General features: G+C 38.2%; 1 protein-coding gene across 1 annotated transcript; it reads left to right on the plus strand.

Moving 5' to 3' along the window:
* Positions 1–1,058: 1,058 nt before the first annotated feature.
* On the plus strand, positions 1,059–20,208 carry BBOX1 (gamma-butyrobetaine hydroxylase 1; the record flags this gene model as incomplete). Its single annotated transcript, XM_059848394.1, has 7 exons — positions 1,059–1,379; positions 3,045–3,159; positions 10,699–10,897; positions 14,293–14,398; positions 15,287–15,483; positions 16,115–16,281; positions 18,054–20,208. Coding segments are annotated over 7 exons (1,266 nt in total), but the record flags the coding sequence as incomplete, so codon positions are not given.
* Between the last annotated feature and the right edge of the window lie 497 nt (positions 20,209–20,705).

Genomic DNA, 20,705 nt, shown 5'->3' on the forward strand with positions numbered 1-20,705 from the left:
TTTTAATAGATGTGTCTGAGTATATCCTCTGTCAGCAACATATTGTGAAAAATGTGTATTTTATGATTGGCTTTTCAAATATTAAAACGAATATTATATGTGTTATGTTAGAAAGTTATGCTGTATTAATTTTCTTAAGTAGGGTGTTAAATATAGTTTTAGGTTATAACATCGTGTTAAAATAGAAACTATGCTATGTAAGATAGCATAGATCTTTTTTCAAGAGAGGACTCGCAGCGAGATAGCAGCCAAAGGACACCTAAATCTTTCAGAGAAAAATAATTTATTGCTCCATTATCAGAAGAAACTAACTTCTTGCCTCGCTCAGTCCTGAAGGCGCCGTCAGGATTAAGAGAAAGAAGTTGGCGATGACCAGACAGAATCGTGTGTTTGAATGGAATTTATGCATCATGTATGAGGTGTATGAATATGCAACAGGTTATTGCTTTTAAGGGTTACTCCTCTGTTAACGTGTGTCCTTTTTGGGCTTATTTTGCCCAGAAAAGGTACCCAGACTGTCTGTGACTCTTTGTTTTTATTGTCTCATATTGTCCTAATCCAAATTGTCCAAATTTTATTACTCTAATTATATTGCTATTTTTATAACCATTTTATTGTTATTTAACTTTTAAAATTTTAAAAAACCAAGTGATTGGTGTTTCTCACAATATAATGAATATTCCTGAAGTCTAGGTAGTTGGAAGGGAGAATCATTGTAGGACTGTCCTTGTGCTGTACTTGCTTCTTCAGTAAATAAGCTGCTCTTGGTGGTGTTTTAGAAGCTCTGTGATGGAGTTCCCTCTGATGTTTTTGCTATAGAACGCAAAAAGGTACAACCCAATATATAATATAATAATGCTTTTTAAAACTCTGCCATATGCTTCTTCATCACCAGTTGTTGAAAATACAGACATTTCTCGCACATTTAATGGCTTACACTTTTTCCTCTCTTTATTCTTTAAGTAAATGGCTTGAAAATCTGAAAAACAAACGGCAAATGGTTTCAGGAGCTCCATGACGGAGTTCCCTCTGACGTCTCCCTGTGACGTTTTGATTTCAGAGCCCAGAAGGCGGAGGAGGCGGCCCCGCGGCCCTGCGGAGCGCAGACTCGGTGTCCCGAGTCCCGGTGTCCCGGAGAGCGGCGGAGCTGGCTCAGCATGAGCCCGGCCGTGCGGAAGGTGCGGGCTGCGGGCGAGGGCCACTTCGTGTGCGTGCAGTGGGAGGACGGGAGCGAGAGCAGCTACCCCTGCGTGTGGCTGCGGGACAGCTGCCAGTGCCCACTCTGCTTCCTGCCCTCCGCCGGGGCGCGCAGGCTGCTCCTCGAGGATCTGGATGTCGACATCGTGGTGAAGCAGGTTGCTCTAGCAGATAGCAAAAAGGTATTTGAAGCAAACCATCGTTCACCCTCTCGTGAAAGTTGTCTAACGATGCTTATTAATCTAAATTCGAGACAATTCCAAGTCGCAGTCGTAATGACAGTTTGCTTTTTTGCAAACCTTACCAGGTATTTGCAAAGCTTTCAGGAAGAATCGCAGTTTGCGGAATTCGTATTGTTCCACCTTCATGTGAAACTTCACTGTATGGATGTTAGGCAGAGACTGCATAAACCCAAGCTTCAGCTTTTATAATATAATAATGCTTTTCGAAATTCTGCCATATTCTTCTTCATCACTAGTTGTTGAAAATACAGACATTTCTTGCACATTTAATCATACTTGCACTTTTTCCTCTCTTTATTTTTTAAGTAAATGGCTTGAAAATATGAAAAACGAATGGCAAGACAATGATGACTTTAATCTATAACAAAATTATCAGCTTTATTAGCAAACTTTCATTGCAAAATAACCTTTATCTTGAGTGAACACTCAAACCAAATTAAATCCAATTATCAGAATTGGACTAATGTCTGTATCCCTGTCTACTTATCTACATTAACATTTCTTCCTGCAAAATGAAAGGTTTTCAAGCAAGAGAGGATAGGAGCTGCCCTCCTCATGAATGTCAATCTTTCCTGATATATAAAATCCTATTAAATTATTTAGATTTTTAAAAATGTTTTATTAAAAGCAGTACGTGGCTCCTTTGGCAAACTAATTTCCTTGGTTTTATACTTAAAGATGTTTTAAACATATTGAATATGTAGCAGTCAGCCCTGGGTCAGATGGGGCAGCCTTGCTGCAGAGGCAGTGTGCAGAAGCTGACTCATGTGTGAGTACCTCAGCCACAGGATAAGGGTCTCTGGTGAGGAATTCTGGGCTCCCAAGTTGATTGTGGACAAAATTAATGCAATGTAAATTCATTATTTGATCAGGCAAATTAGGAATTGTCTGCTTCCACTTATATTCAGAAACTGATAAAAGCACAGCACTAATACTAAAATGATACTAATAGTGTTTTACCATCATGTGAATGAGCAGAGTCATGTGAATTGGGAATTGATACCTATTCATCCACCTTAAAAATTCAGCTGAGGGTCTGTGCTGGATTGAGCTCTTTCAGTTCATGACAAGCAAAGCCATATGCTTTCTATCCATGTTTTTTTCCGGACTTTTTAAAATTTTTAAACACTTTTTTAAAAATTCATTTGATAGAGGGCTGACTTCAAAAGTAGGTGCTGGATTTCTCTCCTAGCAAAAGGTCCTTGTCTGTCTTGTTCTTTTTCTTTTCTCACAACCTGTCAGAGTTTTGCAAGAAATTTTCACTCTTCTGAGCTGGGGTGAAGTGCTCTCCCCAGTGATACGTGCCAGTTTTTACAATTCCCTTCTTTCTGTTAAGTGCAGCTCCCACAGTGGAAGCAGTCCACACAAACCAGCAAATTAGGTCATGGGTTGAAATGAAAATGAACATTTATAAAAAGTGTCAGAATTGAATGGTGTTTCAGTTGGGTTTTCATTACTTGTTTGCTATCATGTTTCAGGGAAAGTTTAACTCTGATAGTATTGATCTAAGTATTACAATTTCTGCCGTTTCTAAGGGATTTTGTTGTTCTAGATGATGTTTTTCAAACATTTTTTTTAAACTCACCTTTTCCTTTGTGTTGAAAGATCTCTATTACATGGCCTGATGAGCACACAAGTGAATATGAAGCTGAGTGGTTGAAAAAAAGATGCTTCTCTGAAGAAGCCAGAGCTGTAATGCGAGCAGATTTATTTTTGCCAGGTAGGAATTAAATCCATCTCTGCCATGCTTGTGACAAATGCAAGTGGTTTGACATTGACTGTGCTGGCTGGAGGTGCCTGTGTGAGGACTTGGTCTACCCAGCTGAAGCCGTAGCAACAGCCCTTGACGCCCAGTGCCAGGCTGTGCATGTGTGACAGGGACCCGTGGTTATCATTTCCCTCTTCCACCTTCTATACCTGAGAGAAATACAACTAATTGGGCAGCACTTACTTTCCTAAAAGCCTTCTCTTTCCAGAAAATGTTAGTTGGTCTCATAAATGAGCCATGGACCACCAGTGGTCTGTGACTATGGAAGTGTATGAGTGCTGTTTAAACTATTTAAATTTTTCTAAAAAGAAAGATTATTTGGAATTGCAAGGGAGTTGCAATTGAAATATTTTTTCCCCTTTTTCATGGCCTTCTTGTTAAAAAGTAACTGTAGCCTAGCAGTGTGTAGTGCTGAAGTTCAGGTTGTGTTTGCTTTGCTTCCCATGCATATTTTAGTAGTAGACTGTCTTTTGATAAGAAAGTATTTTGTACAACTGTCTTTGTAATATTTACCCTGTACAAATCACTTACCCTTTAGAGTGGATAATTATAAACCCACGAGGTTTGGCATGATGCATTTCATCATTACTTTGACAGCATTTCAGACTGAGCATGGAGGTGTGAAAGCTTGCAGGATGCCTGCAATTGCTCTTGACAGTGTTCCTGTGAGATCTGCTCTTGCAGAAAGCTGTGCATCTGTGTTCAGTGTTAAGACAGTATCTGTTAAAATAGGACATTACTGGTTTAAAAGATAAGAAATATCTCCATTCATTTCAGTGGATGCTGTAATACACTCTTTGTAGTTCAGAATGGATCTCTTTTCCCCTGGTAATATAAAATTTTCTATCTACTTTACTTTTGGCAAAAATAAACAGTCATGTTTACTATTTTGAAGAGTTTGGCACGCTTCTAGAGTGAATATGGTGAAGATACAGACCTCATTCAGGGAAACTAGACTTGATTTTTCAGATGGCAAGAACTTTTATTTGTGAAAATGAATATGCTATGAAAGCTAGCAGGATGTTTTGTAGACTTCAAAGGGATCAACGTAAATTGCCTTAATTAATACCCAGGCAAAATAATCTAGCTCTCAGGTTGTGTTCATTGGCAAAGGTATTAATTACTGAGATTTCAATACTTCAGATGTAGTGCTACCTTTCTCACCTATTATGAAGTCTTAACTGGCTGTGATTTGCCTTCACATGCATGCATTTGCACAGTGCTTACCTTTGGCATCTAAATACAGTGCATGTTTTAGAAGCCAGTTCTCTGCTTTGCCACTGCCCTTCTCCATTGGAGCCATCCAGGTAAAAATATACACCAAAGATCTGTTTCATTCTTTGGGCAATGCTTTTTCAAATTCTGTTTCACATGGTCAGTCTGAAGAAATTGTGTATAAACATTACACCAATTAACTGGCTTTTTTTCTTTTAGTGGTGCCATTCATCTCTTCCTCATGCTCTGAGACAATGATAATAATGAGCTCCCTGGCTCATTATGATTGACACCTTCTTGCAGTTTTTCCCAGGTTTCAGTTGCAAAAAAGGCTGTGAGTTTGCTTGCTGGCCGTTTAGGATCTGTTTTTCGTTGTGTATTTTGGTAAGTTTAGAACACACTTCCTTGTGGTGAGTGCACACTGCAAATTGCATGCCCTTGAGTAGCTAACCATAGCCCAGCAGTATAATGTTACAGACAATGCTATGAAATGCCAGCCCTGCATGCTGATTCAACAAAGAGAAATAGAAGCTTGCCAGATTGCTGTAGCTAAAGGTTAACCTTCACTGCTGACATTCGCAGCTGTGGCTGGTTTTTTTTTTTTCTTTTGCAAGTGGTTATTTGCTTTTAGTGCTGCTTTTTTAAAAAATGTTTTTCCATCATGGCTTCTGATTCAAAAAACGCAGATGTCAGACATTGTGTCAAGCCCAAAAAGAAGAGTAGGTCAGATTTTCAGTACATGATGAAGCGACTATAAATAGCTCTATGGCAGTATGTCAAGATTTCTCTTTTAAAGCATTGCCAGATCCTATCCATGCAATGTGCAAAATCAAAATCTGCTATTTGTGTATGTCAAGGCTCATTTCAGCCCAGCTTACAATATACTCCCAAAAGAACAGCCAAAGAGCCATATTCTACTTCTACAGCTGTGGTGTCTCAAAGATGCTCTTTTTTCTTTCTGTTTACTGGAGTTCTAAGCAGCAGATGTCACAGGAATAATTTACCATGTCTGTAATTCAGATGCTGGGGGGAGTAAAGGGTGCTTGTGAGAGACACTGAGTAAGCCAGTATCCAGTATCTAGTTCCATTGTGTTTGTGGAGGCTCATTTTCCAACGTGCTGGCATTCCAACAATAGGATGGGGCTGGGGGGTTTGGGGGGGTGGGGGTGGAAATTAGATAACATCACAATAATTTTTTCCTGTTGGGTGAAAGAGGAGATTCTGCAGAGCTAGTCTGTAGTGGTACCTAATATTTTTAACCTTAGATTGGGTTAAGGTTTAAACAGCAGTTTAAAGGTTTCAAATGATGATAATTCTTTAAAACGTGATAATATGGTACTGAATGTTTATATCCAGCTCTGTAAAAGTTTGAATCAGGATGCAAACAGCATCAATGCTGTTTTCAGTTTCCCTGCTAGGTCCTGAGAGATAATAATTTTAGGAGGATGAAGTTAAAAGTAGTGTTTTACTTTAGAAGTCTGGTCATTTGAATTTATCCTGCAGTAATAACTAATAATGGCTTAATGATGAGTTAGGCTGCCATATACATAACTCACAATACAGCAAAAAAACACTTGGCTTTCAACAAACATTAAGATAGATGCTGTAGGCAAAATAATTTTAGATTAAGTAATTTACTCCATTGGTGTCTAGATTTTCTTATATTACTCGAGAAGATTTGACCAGTATTGTCCCAAGTTGTGTAGTAAATGCTGGATAATTCCAAGTGTTGATGCATGCACACCATCTGCAGGTACTGAACAAAGGGCATCTTCTCATTTTATGCAAACTCTAATGTAGTTAGGACTAACCTGTTATGATCAAGAAATGGGATTTTTGTTTTTCCTTCCCCCCCCCCCCAAATTATTGTTCTGAAATTATTGAAAGAGGCGTTAATTCTTTCAAAAGAGTTTAATACTTTCCATTTTGAAAAGCACGTAGATCTGGGATTTTAGTAGTCATAATATAAATTATCCATAAAGATACAAAGTAATTCTGTAAGGCTTGTTTTTATCCCGTATGAGTTGTTCAGTTACATTTGCACAGGGACCTGGACAGGTTGGATAGATGGGCTGAATCCAGCAAGGAGAGGTTCATCAAAACCACAACCCCTACAGCACTACAGGCTGGGGACAGAGGGACAGGACAGCAGCCAGGCAGAAAGGGACCTGGGGGTGCTGACTGGTGGCAGACTGACTGTGAGCCAGCAGTGTAGCCAGGTGACCGAGAAGGCCAATGGCTCCTGGCCTGGATCAGGAATAGCGTGGCCAGCAGGAGCAGGGAGATCATGGTTCCCCTGTGCTCAACACTGGCTGGGCAGCACCTTGAGTGCTGTGACCAGTTCTGGGCCCTCACTTTAGGAAGGACATTGAGATGTTGGAGCATGTCCGGAGAAGGGCAGCAAGGCTGGTGAAGGGCTTGGAACATAAGTCCTCTGAAGAGCAGCTCAGCTGTGTAGCCTGGAGGAAAGGGGGCTCAGGGTGACCTCATCACTCTCCACAGCTCCCTGGAAGGAGCTTGTAGCCCGATAAGGGTGGGGCTCTGCTCCCAGACAACCAGTGACAGAACAAGAGGACACAGACTAAAGATGCACCAGGAAGGTTCAGGTTGGACATCAGGAAGAATTTCTTCCCAGAAAGGGTTATAGGGCATTGGGAGGGGGGGTCCAGGGACGTGGTGGAGTCACCGTGCTGGAGATGTTTAAGAAGGGCTGGATGTGGTACTCAGTGCCATGGTTTAGTTGACAAGGTGGTGCTCGGTCATGGGGTGGATTTGATGATCACAAAGGTCTTTCCCAACCTAGCTGATTCTGAGATTTGCAAACATAAAGGTTTTTAATTTGGCAACTGCAGCTGTGCTGTGCAAGTGAGACCTAAGGCTGTCCAGACAATAATGACTCATTCCTATTTTTCCTACCCCTTCAGCTTTTAGAGCATATGTTCTAATACTTCTACTATAGTACAATGGAAACTGTATTTACTGCCTTAGCAGTGGGAAGAAATCGTTCTATGATGACACGATAAAACAATGAAGCTCTTGAGTGGGATCAGTTACCCCCAGGAAATACTGCCAAAGAGTACAGTCCCTGTGCAGTGCAGTGCAGCTCCTTGATAGATTTTCAGGCTGAAGAGATTTTGTGCATAAAGATGGGTAGAAAGTTCCAAAGTTCCTGTTGTTTGGTATGTGGAAGAATAACATGCCATGGGGAGCATACAGTTTTCTAAGACTTTCAGGCAATCTTTTTAAAAAACACTTTTAAATGTAAGAATGTAACTATCTGCATACCACAAGATCTTTTTTTCCATTCTCTGAGTTTTGCTGTTCTGTCCCTTTTCCAATTGATTGTGGACCTAGCAATCTGTCAAATTGTAAATATTGGACAACATAGAACATTTTCATCTGGAGCCGAGGTATAAATGCTGCTTCTTTTAGCACAGACCTATGACTTGTCTCTCACCTATTGCTGTTGTGCTCACCAGGCTGTGATGCTCTCTTTGACCAGTCAGGAGAATTCCTTCACTGTTTTTCATATAAATATGAATTGTTTAAAAGCAGTTCATGTTTATATCAGACATAAGTGTTAGAAATTAGACCTCAGAACTATTGCAGCTACTAGAAGGGTCAAAATTGTCACTAGTGTATTTAAATTAAACTCTAAGAGCTCTCTGAAAAAACCCCACAATTACTAATATGTAAAGCATAAAAATTAAAAAGTCTGCAGGAAATTCTGTGCTAAAATTAATCATTTTCTTTGGGATATTTAGTATTGAATGGTGTCGTGACATTTATATTACCACTTGGAGCTATATGCAAGGTTTCAACTTCTGGTGTATTTACCATGGTGTCATTACGGAGTACACTGGCAGATGTGAAGGAGAAAAGGCTGCTCCTGCAGTAACTCAAAGGCCAAGCTCTTGACTGCATCAGCATGGCACTGAAGGGCTGGAAACTTGGAGCCTGTCTTCTCTGAAATTTGAGGGAGGATTTATATGCATTTGTGTATCAGCTTGCACCTTAAAAAAGAGAGACAAACCTAAACCATTAAGGATGCTGGCTATACTTGTCACTGGAAAGGAATTTATATGAGAAAAGTGAAACTTTGAGGAAAAGTGTTTATGGCCTTGCTCAGCAGGACTGAATCGTATTTAATCTCTAGATTTTTGTTTTGTTGGTGTTTGGCAACTATTTTTGTTTGTTGGTGCTTTTAAAATGCAAGTGGTGAAACATTAAAGGAAAAAAAACTCTTCAGTTTTAGTAAACTGTTTTGGGAGTATCAGTGTAGAGTTCAGTTTCCTTGACACTTTGCAATTTCCACCTTGTAGCAGTACCGTAGAAGTTAAATATCTCTTCAGTCAGCAGACACTGTTATGGTATTTTTCCCAAATACATTTCAGAGTCTGGCAAAGGCTAAATTCCCAGAAAAAATATTTCTCTTCAAGTCAAGTGATATGAGAAACATTTGAATTTAGCTTTCGCCTCCCTTTGGCTCCACAGCTGTTTTGATGTGAGGCCAGAGGACAGTAGCCAGTGCTGCAGGTCTGCTTGGGTGGAGGATGGAGGGTGGTAGTTCCACAGGGCAGCTACAGGAGTTGACAGATTTGTCATGCCAAAATCCAAGACAGTCCCAGCCTGCTGTGCTGAGCATGTGCTGTTCTGCAGTGCTGTGACAAAGCCCAGGTCTGTAACAAAAGCCAAACCCATCACAAGACCCAACACCACAGGCCATGCCCTGCTGCAAACGGGTCATCCCATATCAGGTGAAACTTCTAGCAAGAGCAATTGGGAGCTTGAACAAGAGCACACTACAGTCCATGTGCCCTTGGAAGCCTGGGACTCCTGGAACTGCAGTTCAATTCTAGGTGCATGTATTTATTTCCCAAAGTGAAGAAAAATCTGTTGATATAATCCTTGAAATTCTACTTTTTGTTTCTGGAAAATTAGGAAAATATTTATTAGCAATTCAGTAAGAAAACTAGGATGGAAAAGATTAAACTTAAAATCTTCTGTTAGTTTTCACATGATTATTCACCTGCTCTGTCTTTCAAAGGGCATTCTTAGCATACTTATACAACATAAGACTTATACATAAGACAAATAGACTTATACATAAGTCTATTTAATTTCTTAACTTATAATAGAGTAAAGGGAAAACATTCATATTTTATTTTTTCACCATCTTTCAAACATGTGAAAAGATGTATATTAAGCTAAACACAGTGGAGCAGTGAGTAACTGACCATGGAGTGGTATCAAAAAGGAATTTAATGATGTGAAATTATATGTCTCCTCAAGATTTGCACTTTTTTATTTTGTGAACATGTTACAAAATTCAACAGCTTGTTGAATCATACTGCTACTTCTTTCAAACATGCGTAGACCATAAAAGATCATCTTTGCGAATAGCTCATATATGGGCATGTGTGTGCTGATTCTTGGACCATCTCTAAGTAGCCTTAGCCAGATGAAAGAAGAGCACTAGTTGTTGAAAAATATTTACCTCTGTAGTGTCTAAGTTCAACTTTTTTTTAAGAGCACATTGTATTTTGTGCTTCCTACCTATATCTAGAAAGAGGTAAAAAAGAAGCCCAAACCCGGCCTTCACAGTTGTTTGAACTATAGTATGTCCTTCAGTCACCAGGTAAAATTGCCCTTTACAGAATTGAGATTTTAATTCTGAAAGCTCCTTGGAATTTGTAGGTTTTATTTGTCCAGTCCATCGAAGAGATGTGGGAATAAATACAGATGCAGGTGTTTTATAAGTGATGCCACCTATAAAATTATGCCTGCATAATTTTACAAATGTTTATGTGGTCTCATTTCTAATGTGTGATCTCTGTGACTGATGGTTGGGCAAGTTATCTGAATACTAGCTAAAACACCAAGTAAGGTAATTGTGATTTAAACAAAACAATTATACTAGATAAAATCTTTTCATGCTTCATAGTACACTCTTCTAAGAATAGCAGCTTCAGATTAAATATATAATAGCAAGGAAAAACAAATATGTCTTTACTGTAAGAATAAAAGCCCTGATTCAATATTTAAGAGAATGCTTGACTTAAACCAGTAATGTTTCAAGTTTTGCAAAAAACTAGAATCAATGCTAACTTTATGCAAAACAAAAAAAAAAGTAAGAATTAGCACTTTTGTCCTTTTTACCCATTACTGTGCCCTATCTTTGAACATGTGTGTATGTTTGTGCATACAAGCCAGTAAACTGAAGAGCTTTGATGCTAAAAGAGCTAAAAACTTGTTTCTTTATTTCTTCCCTTTCAGAACATAAGTACTGGGGCTCAGACCTTCAGCTTCCCAAAACACCTTTTGAAGAGATCATGTACAATGATGAAAGTGCATACAGGTGGTTGTGCACGCTAAAGAAGGTAGGAATTGTTCTACTGACAGGAGCTGCTACAAGGCAGGGAGAATTGATTAGACTTGGCCGCAGGATTGGGTTCCTGCGTCTCACATTTTATGGGTGAGTTTGTTTTATAAAATCTTTGTTTTCCCAGTGTTGTAATCACCTCTAATGTTCTTCGTCTAAGCTTGTTATATCTCTTTTGAGGATTTATATGTTAAAGTAAGGTGTATGTTTTTTTCTCTATATATTAGAAAATTTGGCATCAAGTTCATATACTGTAAAAGAGAATTGCTTTGCTGTTACAGGTAGGGTATGTAGAGAAGAGCAGAAATAACATTAACTGCTGAGAGAAGGAAGAGTGCCTGAAAACAAATGTTGTTGAATATAGGGTAACAGTAAGGTAGACTTACTTATCTATGCCATGAAACAAAACCAGAAATCCCTAATCCTGTCCCATTCTGAACAGAGGAAGTTATCTGTTCTGAAACTTTTCCTTAGTCTGATTTTGAATCATGGCTATAGGTAAGACTTAGGTGATGGTATCGTAGCCCACATCACCAAGACGATGGGCTGAGTACCCATTTTCCTGCTTTCAGCAGAGTATGCTCTGGAAAGCCATAGCCAATCCCAACAAGCAGAGTTCATCTTGAAGGAGCACAAGCAGGCACTTGTAAATTATCCTTTTGATGCCAAGAACTGGCAAATTGAAGTTCTACCTCTGCAAGCACCTACTAAACGAGCAGACAAACCATGGTGGCAACTCATGTCTTGCTAAGTTGAATCAGTGACCTCCATCTAACTAAGAAGAAATGTTTGTAGCTGGTACTTACCATAATTTTCATCTCTGAAACAGAAGTTCAGTTCTTACTGTCATCCAGTTCTGAGGTGGCTTTTACAACTGTAGTAAAATAATAACTCTGGGTTATTATTTCCCTGGTGTTTTACTGGGAGCCAAATACATGGCCTACAAAATATGATAAATAAAAGGATAAACTTGGAGTTGGCAAACTTGCCAAATTAAACATTACCTCAACAGAACTCTGAATTTTAAACTGAAATGTAACACCAATGAATACAATTCTAACACATGAAAGGAAAAGCCTTTCTTCTTGTCTAGATGTCTGCTTGGTGTGACCTCCCTAAAATGTCATTACTGTAAAAAGAGGAAACATTCTCTGTATCAGCCATATAACAACATTAAGAGTTTCCCCATTTTTAAATTAACCTTTTTCTTTCCATTATGGAGACCCAACTGCATTAATGAAGTCTCCAGTCATACTGCAATTCATTTCTCCAACTTCTCACACCCTAGACCTTGTGTTCCTCCTCCTTTTCTGAAGCCTTTTCCAGTGCTTGCTGTGGTGTGAAGGCCTTCCTTCAGGGCTCCAGCACTGCCATGGAAACAGCCAATCCATCAGTGTCACCTGGAGGTCTTCAGCAGCAAGAGAAGGACACGTGTCCCAAATCTCATATGTATAAGACATAGACTTTTAATGAAGTGTAAGACCAAATGATTCAAATATGGCTTCAGTTCCTAGTGCTGCACTTTGGCAGGACTAAGGAGATGAAGGACAGCCTGGTTTTCTACTGATGAAGACTGAACACATGTTGCTATCTAATGCAAAAACTTTGCTACACCTGCTTGGTGCCAATCTTCCTCCTTCTATCAAACAGTCTGAACAATGGGCTTTGAAATCTGATCCTAATTATTAAACCACAAACCATTCCAACCCACTTTGATCTCCTTAAGGTCCCGGAGTCCTCTGACGTACCCTTACTACCTGTACCCCCAACATGGCCAAGTTGATGCTTCAGTTCAGTTGAGACTTGGACAAAGTGAGGTTGATTTTTTCCCATATTCAATGCTGTGCTCCCCATTCACCTCTTTGACTTCAAGTCAGTAGCTTGGGCTTTGACCAAAGCTCACTGTGTGGAAGGAAAGCTTCCCTTGCAAATCCTGACAATACAAAAGCAATGACTGCTTTTACAAAAGTTTCTGATGCGTCTATAAAGTGTTATCACTCCAGCAATTTTATATATTTCATATAAAAAAGACAATTAAAATGTGTTAAATTGTTTTAGAACCATCAAGTGACACTGCAGCCTATAAAATAAGATGGAGCAAATCGAGCTGCCTTCAGCACTAATTACAGGAATTATAAAAAGGGGCTATTTTTTGGCTGTCAGACAGCTGAAGTGTGGTTGAAATTGTTATACTTGAGTACTGAGGTTATGTGATGATGAGTATGTGCTGTTGCTTAAGTAATGTACTGATGAATATGTGCCATACCAAATAATAAAAACTATTTCTCCTAGGCAGTTAAACACATTTGCAGATACTCAAGAGGGTTTTCCCTCTGGAAATTGCAGAAATCTAATTTTAGCATTTTGCATAATTTCTATACTAAATGCCACTCCTAGAACAAAAGTATTTATATACTATATATAAATAATTTTATCTCCATATTCTTTAGCCTATTTTCTTTTTAAACTGTTATTAAGAAGCAAAACTAGGCATACACCATGTGGAACATATTTTGTCTATAGTATTCCACAAGGGAAAATGAGTTTCACAATTTCTTTTTGGTCATTTATGTGCATGCAATTTTATCATCTCTGTATGGTAAATTACACTTTTCCAGACAAACATCTGGATCTATAACATGCATCTGCTGAGGATTGTCTTCAATTATGTGAACTTTGTGTATACAAAACCTGTGGTCCTGGGTCTCAGATTCTCCTGCATGGTGTGTCACTCAAAACCCATTTTGTGTGTGCAGCAACATGAGGCATTCATGTCATTGCCATATAGCTGTGACTTACTTTTTTCATTGCAGTCATCAGAAAACTTTTTACTGAATTGTGCCAAATTCCAAGAGAGAAACTATGTAATAAAGTAAACAGAGCAAGTTCTCAAAAAGATGTCATACAAAGGGAAGAAGTTTCAAAGTCTTTCATCAAGACATTTTTCTCCAGAAGCAAATTTTCAGCTTACAGGGAAGATCCCCCTGTAAAGAATACTCTATATTTTCTAATTTTATGGAGCCTTAAAAATAACTTCTGGGGAAAATTACATGGCCTCTACAAGTTCTGAATTTCACTGATAATGTGCTCCATGTGGCAGAGGGAAAGTGAAAGGTTGATAAAAAGAAATGGGCCAGCTTCTACTCACTTATTTCTGAAGCATCATTACTAGGATGATTTCTGCTGGCAGAAGCCTCTTGGTTAGTGTCTTCAGCTGGCCTTTGCCATCACTGGAAAGCCATCCTTCTTCTAGGTACTGCCCTGATGCCAGATGTCCCTTGAGACACTGAAGTTTTATCTAGGACTGGTGAAATAAGCCTCTGTTGGGGTGGAAGGACACTGCTAAATCCTTATTTCCTTATAATGTTACAATATTTTCATGTCCAAAGATGAAGTGACTGTTGTACTGTGATTTCACAGTTTCAGTGTGTACTGTCTGGCATGCTGGATGTTCTTACATGTTTTCTCTTTTCCCTTTCATTATAAAGACCGACTTGGCAAGTGCAAGACAAAGCAGATGCTAACAATGTAGCATACACAACTGAGAGACTCTGCTTTCACACTGATTACCCTGTTCTGCAGCATCCACCCGGGGTAAGTTGAATCTACTGACTTTTCACTCCACAAAAGGGGAAAGGGAAATGTTCCTGTAGTGTGAAGTATGGTTAGTGATCAGTGGCTCTGAATTTTGTCTTAAAAGAACAATGTAAAAATATTGATATATTAATCTGCATATGCTGATCTATATACACATGGCATGCAGTTTATACAGTATGATATAAATTAAGCATGTCTCCCACATATCCCATAATTTTTAAAATAAATTCACAAAGTATTGAAAATATTGCCATATGAGAAAACTTTCAGGTCCTTTATATGCTGTGAGTACTGTTCTCATTATTTCACGAAAGTTAGGTGTCTAAATGCCATAGTCAGGTTGGGACATTTTAGGATTCATTTCTTCAGCTCAGGAGGGGAACAGAGAAAGAAATTAAGATGGTATATTCTGTTTTTTGTGAATTGGTACAAGATAAATACTTGTTTGCCCTTTCACAACAGACAAAAAATCAGGGCCCTTCTGTAAAAATGAAAAACCAGGGAAAAGATTATTTCACCTGGTTCCTGTCATATCAAAGTATAATCCACATAACTCACATCATTCCAGAGAACTGGAAAGTAGTAGGAAGAGAAGGAGGGACTCAAAGGAGAGAAGCAAGACCTTTTTGCCACTGACTCACAGGTTGCAAGCATTAGAAGATATCCCAATGGGATGGATTTATGAACACGCTATTTTAATTTTCTGCCTTTGTGATACTGGTGGCAGAGTGTTGTGAAGCTGCAGTAAATGAGAGCTCAGTCTGTCACTGGGAAAAAAACCAAACAACCAGAATAAAAGAACCACAGATGTGAGAGAACTGATACTAATAAGCTGTTAAATATGCAAGCCAATTATTTTTTTAAAGAGCTGTTAATTCATTCCAGGTTCAGTTTCTTCATTGTATAAAACAAACAGCTGCAGGAGGTGAAAGTGAAGTTGTAGATGGATTTCATGTATCCAACAAGCTGAAGAAACAAAATCCTGAGGCATATCAGATCCTGTCCTCTACTGCAGTAGACTATGCTGATGTTGGGGTGGATTACTGTGATTTTGCTGTGCACTGTAAACAAAGGATTATAGAGTGAGTAGTTTCAACAACACCGAAAAAGAAAATCCCTGTCATCTGGTGGATGTTGTGTTGGTAGGAGAAGGTCAGCTCCTGCCACCTTGTGGGAAAACACTGGTTTAACTTGGTCTGTAGTTCTAGGTTTGGGTGGAGATTTTTGCTTGGTTGGTTTACTTTAGTCTTTTTTTTGGGGGGAAATGCATGATTTGTTCTGTGCATTGTGCTACTTACTAGGTTTTTCCACACACAAACAAGAAGTGGTGGTAATTAGAGCAACTCCTAGGCAAAGGCATGGGTTAGCAAACAGCCAAATGCCAGCCAATGTACATGTACATATCTTGCCAAGAGGAGTCATGATTTGAAACATTTAGATTAAGAATTATATACTATCAGAAGATGAAATGCAAATGTTCATATTCTTTTCTTATTTAAAAAAAAGTTTATTATTTATTTAAAAAAGTTTACAATTAAAGAGTGTAAGCAAAATCCAATCCCATATCAATCTGAATTTTAGTATAGAAACATGCGGATATTCCAGTAGGAGAATTCAGTTATTGTTTAATCATCTTGAACTGTTTTAGTAACAACAGAATACATTCCTTTTTCTTTTTTAATTTCCTTTTATTCCCCTTTCTTTGTTTTATAGCACGGATTCCAGAGGCCAAGCAATTCGCATCAATTATAATAATGCAACAAGAGACACGGTGTTTGATGTACCAGCTGAAAAAGTGAGGCCATTTTATGCAGCTCTAAAGGAATTTAATGATTTATTGAACAGCACAGAACACAAGTTTACTTTCAAGATGAAACCAGGTCAGTAAGTTGCTTCTCCTCACAACAATTTTCCACGTTTTTCTTGATAGTCAAAATACTTGAACACTGCTAGCACTAGTACTGAGAGGAACTTAAACTCTTTCAATCATCTATTTTATTTCGTACTGCTTTCTTGCATTCATCTCATAGATTTCTCTTGCCATTGTTACACTATAAAGAAGAAAAAAGTGGCAGGGGGAATAGTCTACCTATAGATTAGTCAAATGTATCTCTAAACTAAATACAAAACAGCATTTTATGCTACATAGCATATTGGAAACTGGTGTATCAATAGCACCATAGATTGGCAATCCTATGTGGGATATCATGTGTGGCCTTAGTCTCTGTTCTTTCATTCCTCAGCATTAAAATAAATATATGAATCTCTCAAGAGATATTACAAAAGTACATTCATCTTTGTATCTGACTGCCTCCTTGTATTTGTCCTAGTTCAGGGCAAATTTGGGAGAGAACTCCCTTAGGGGCTTTTCTAGGAAAGCAGATTTAATCGGCCCCTCCCCCCAACCGGTCTGGGAGAAAATACTTCTTTGGAGAAAAGTGGAAAAAAACTGTTTATTAAACAATAAAACTTAAACAGTATTAAACAATAAAATTCTTTGCTGTTCTAAAAGAGATGACAAACTCAGAAAGTCCCCTCCCCAGGTTTCAGTTCAGCTCACTCAGTCTTTTATCAGTCTCTCTGGTGCTGGAAATGCCGCGGCCTAGGCAGAGCTGCCAGTGCTTCTCTGTGTGTTCAGTCTAGAGCGGGTTAAAACAGGTCTAAGAAAAAGGAAAGGAAAAAAAATCTACAGTCTAGGGAACTTCTTTGCCTCAGCTAGTTAAACTAACTAAAAGTAAAGGAGAGCTCTGTCCTGCTGTCTATCCACAGACAACACAGTCCAGGAGCAGGAATGTGGAGGAGTGAGTGCAGTGTCTGAAAACAAAGTGTGCGCTTCTTTTTTCTCTTTTTCACTCTCTGGAACAAGTCTTAAAGGTGCAAAACTTATTATTCAGGTATAAAGAAAACAAGACAATTGGGGATAAAAGTGTCATTTAGTTAACCTAAGATACTCATATACTATGGTCCTTGTGTCTGAAATGTCTGTGAGGAAGTTAATCTCTCTCCATTGGAAACACACAATAAAATAATGTGTAATGTAAAATCATATTAATGGAAAAACAAAGCACCTTACATTACATTAGTGGCATCCATTTTGTTGATTAACGCAATTGGTGGTAGGGGGAATGAGGAGAAGATAAGAAAGACTGTGAGTTTATTTAATTCAAGATTTAGCATAATGGTGACACACAAGGGAGAAAAATTAAATTGGTATTCTAGCATTAATTATGCAACTTTCAGTGTTTTGACTTTGTTCTCATGAAATTCTCTTAACAGGGATTGTAAATATGTGTATAGTACAACTAGTACTCGACTGGTCAAATAAAATGTATCCTAGTGGTTTTCATACATTTTATTTATTTCACCTCTATGGATTTGCATTCTCCTCAAGGCTTGATTTTCTCTGTATGGACTCCTCTACCAGCCTGCTTTTTAACTCCTCATTATACAAGAGATGAAAGAGGTTTCAAAAAGGAACTGCCCTCTCTTTTTGAGAAAGTTAAAATTGAGAAAATTACTGTGTTGTTGCTGTGTATCTCCAGCTGGGCTACTTAAAATTATTGCTCACTAACTCTTGATATGACCTCTGTGTATTTTTGAAGGAATCAACTCTAACATTCCAACTACTGACCTTTGTGCAATCTCTTTATAGGAGACATACTGACATTTGATAACTGGCGTGTGCTCCATGGTCGCCAAGGCTACCCATCCTGTTCAGAAGTGACACGTCACCTGGAAGGTGCCTATGCAGACTGGGATGTAGTCATGTCAAGGCTCCAGCTCCTTAGGAAAAGGGTCCTGAAGAGGGATTGAGCTTCCTTCTAATTAGAATGAGCAAACATAGATTCTCTAACCTCAAACACAACAGCAATATTAAAAAAAATGAGTCTTCTTTTCAGAAACTACATGAGTTTGACAAGGGCTTGTCATAGAACTAAGGTAGAGGCTTTGAACTGACAGAGGGTAAGTTTTGCAGAGGGGCTGGAATGAGATGGTCTTTAAGGTCCTTTTCAACCCAAACCATTCTATGAGTCTGTCATAAATATATTTTTGGTTTCTATAAGCTAAGAAACATTTTGTTCATAACAATTTAAGATTTATCTGTGCCCTGATCTTTGAATCTAGGAAATACATTGCTATGTCTGTAAGTTTCTGTGCTTTTATAAAAGCAGTATGCAAAGTGGCTTGAAAGATTATCACTTCACTGCAGATCACAATGCCTTCCTTTGCCTCTACATATCTACCTGCCCTCCCAAGAAGGCTTGAAAGATAAAAGGAAAAAAGTATCATTAAGTAAATTTTGTTATGAACAACACCTTTCTTTATTTTACTTTCGTACTATCAAAAAAAAAAAAAAAACCACTGCCATGATGTTATTTTTAAAAACACACCTTTCTAGGTAGGACTCTGCTGTAATACATGATGTCATTGAACAGAGGCTGTATTTTCTATATCCCACTGTACATGTTTTGATTATCACAGCCACAAATAATTTTCTTTACATGCCCAAGTCCATAAGCTCAGAAATCATAAACCTACCAAAGAATGCATCATATTAATGTTCCTCTGCAATAGGAAGAATAAATCACTCTCAGTGTAGAGGTCACAGAAAGGATCAAAAATCCTATCAAAAATCCTAATGTAGAGGCCATGTAAGGACCTAAGGTCTGTACAGCAGATTTTTGAGTAAAGTCAAAAGGAGGATTCCTGATGATGCTTGGTGGCTAGAAACTACAAAGCAGAAGTGGCTATTGACTTTGCATGTGACAGAAATGTGGCAACTGAACCCAAATCCATTTTTGTTACACCCACCTCCAACAGGTCTTTAGGATGTTTTCCTCTACTCTGGATTCTGAATAAAAATCACATTATCTAGAAATGACTGCAGCCAAAGTAGTGGAGTTCTTTCCCTACATTCAGATGCCAAATGAAAAAAGAAAGAATTTTAAAGTACTTGTTTTCATACTCAACAACATGTCCACTGAGTTTATTTTTCACTGTTCTTATAGCTGCAGAGTTAACAGGATGCTCCTCACCATGCTGCGAGCTGGACAAAATAGCCACTCTTCCACCCTCAAATCCTTCTGTTTACCTCTGTGTTTTCAAACTGTCCCTTCCAAGTCAAATAAATCCCAGTCTCTTCTTGGAAGGGTAACACAGAACTACAACTACAGAATTAAATAACCATGGAATTAAAATAAGCCAGGTTAGGTGGAGCTTTGAGCAACCTGATTTAGTGGACCTGATTGAGGGGGACTGGAACTGGATGGTCTTTAAGGTCCCTTCTCAGTCCACTCTATGATTCTATGACCTAAAATCAGTTTGCAAACACTTCCATAGCTCCTGCTCATCATTTAACAACAGATATCAGCTGAATAATCAGACAAAACTCAATTAGGCCTATTTGTCGTAGGGCAGTTTGAATGTAGTCCTCTTTATTAAATAGTGTAATGTTATTGACAAAGTTATGACCTCATTAAATAGTCTAACAAAATTGGGGTTTAGGGGTAATTAAATGTCTCAGTGCCTTCTGTAATAAATCTGGAAACATGAGGAAATTTTTTTTTTTTTGTCTTTGCAAGAAGGAAAAGCTGAGGAAAGATTAATACCTACATTCATAATGCTCTGCATTAACTGTGATATTTTTCATATAAAACTGGAGAGAATGTTGCAATTTATAACAGTTAAGACATCTTTTGATTTATACTAGTCGTTAATAGGGAAGAGATTATTTTCCACTTGTATTCTTTACTTTTCTGCACATTTTAATTAAAATTTCTTTTTATTAAAAGCTTTTATGGAACTGATTGCTGGTTTGGACTTGTATCTAATCTCATACATAACATCTTGCACAAGGATATGAAGTCATTATTGTTAGTTACAAATATTCGCAAATATTATTAGACCTGAATCCATTTACATTTGTCCTGTATACATAACATACAGTTTAAATATAACTAAACCCATCTCTTTAAGCAGAATGGAGTACAAATAATGGTAAAGACTGGTCATCAGTGGAAACATGAAGTCCTGCACAAGAAAAAAAAATAATTCCTGTAATGCCTCCATAAACACAATATCCAGTTAAACTGGAAAAGGGTCAGACTACCCATACAAACTGAATGCAAATCAAAACTTATGCTTGTGCCTGAAAACCCTCTTCTCAACTTCTAGAATACAGCTACTGTCTATAGCAGAGATTTTAATTCTGAATTCCTTTGCCTAATAGTTTAGTCACACTGGAAAAAGAGAGTATTTCTGTAACTATCTGCAAATTAGATCTCCTGATGACTCGTTAGGTATC

Source organism: Haemorhous mexicanus, chromosome 6 (genome assembly GCF_027477595.1).
Source record: "Haemorhous mexicanus isolate bHaeMex1 chromosome 6, bHaeMex1.pri, whole genome shotgun sequence".
Taxonomy (NCBI): Eukaryota; Metazoa; Chordata; class Aves; order Passeriformes; family Fringillidae; genus Haemorhous; species Haemorhous mexicanus.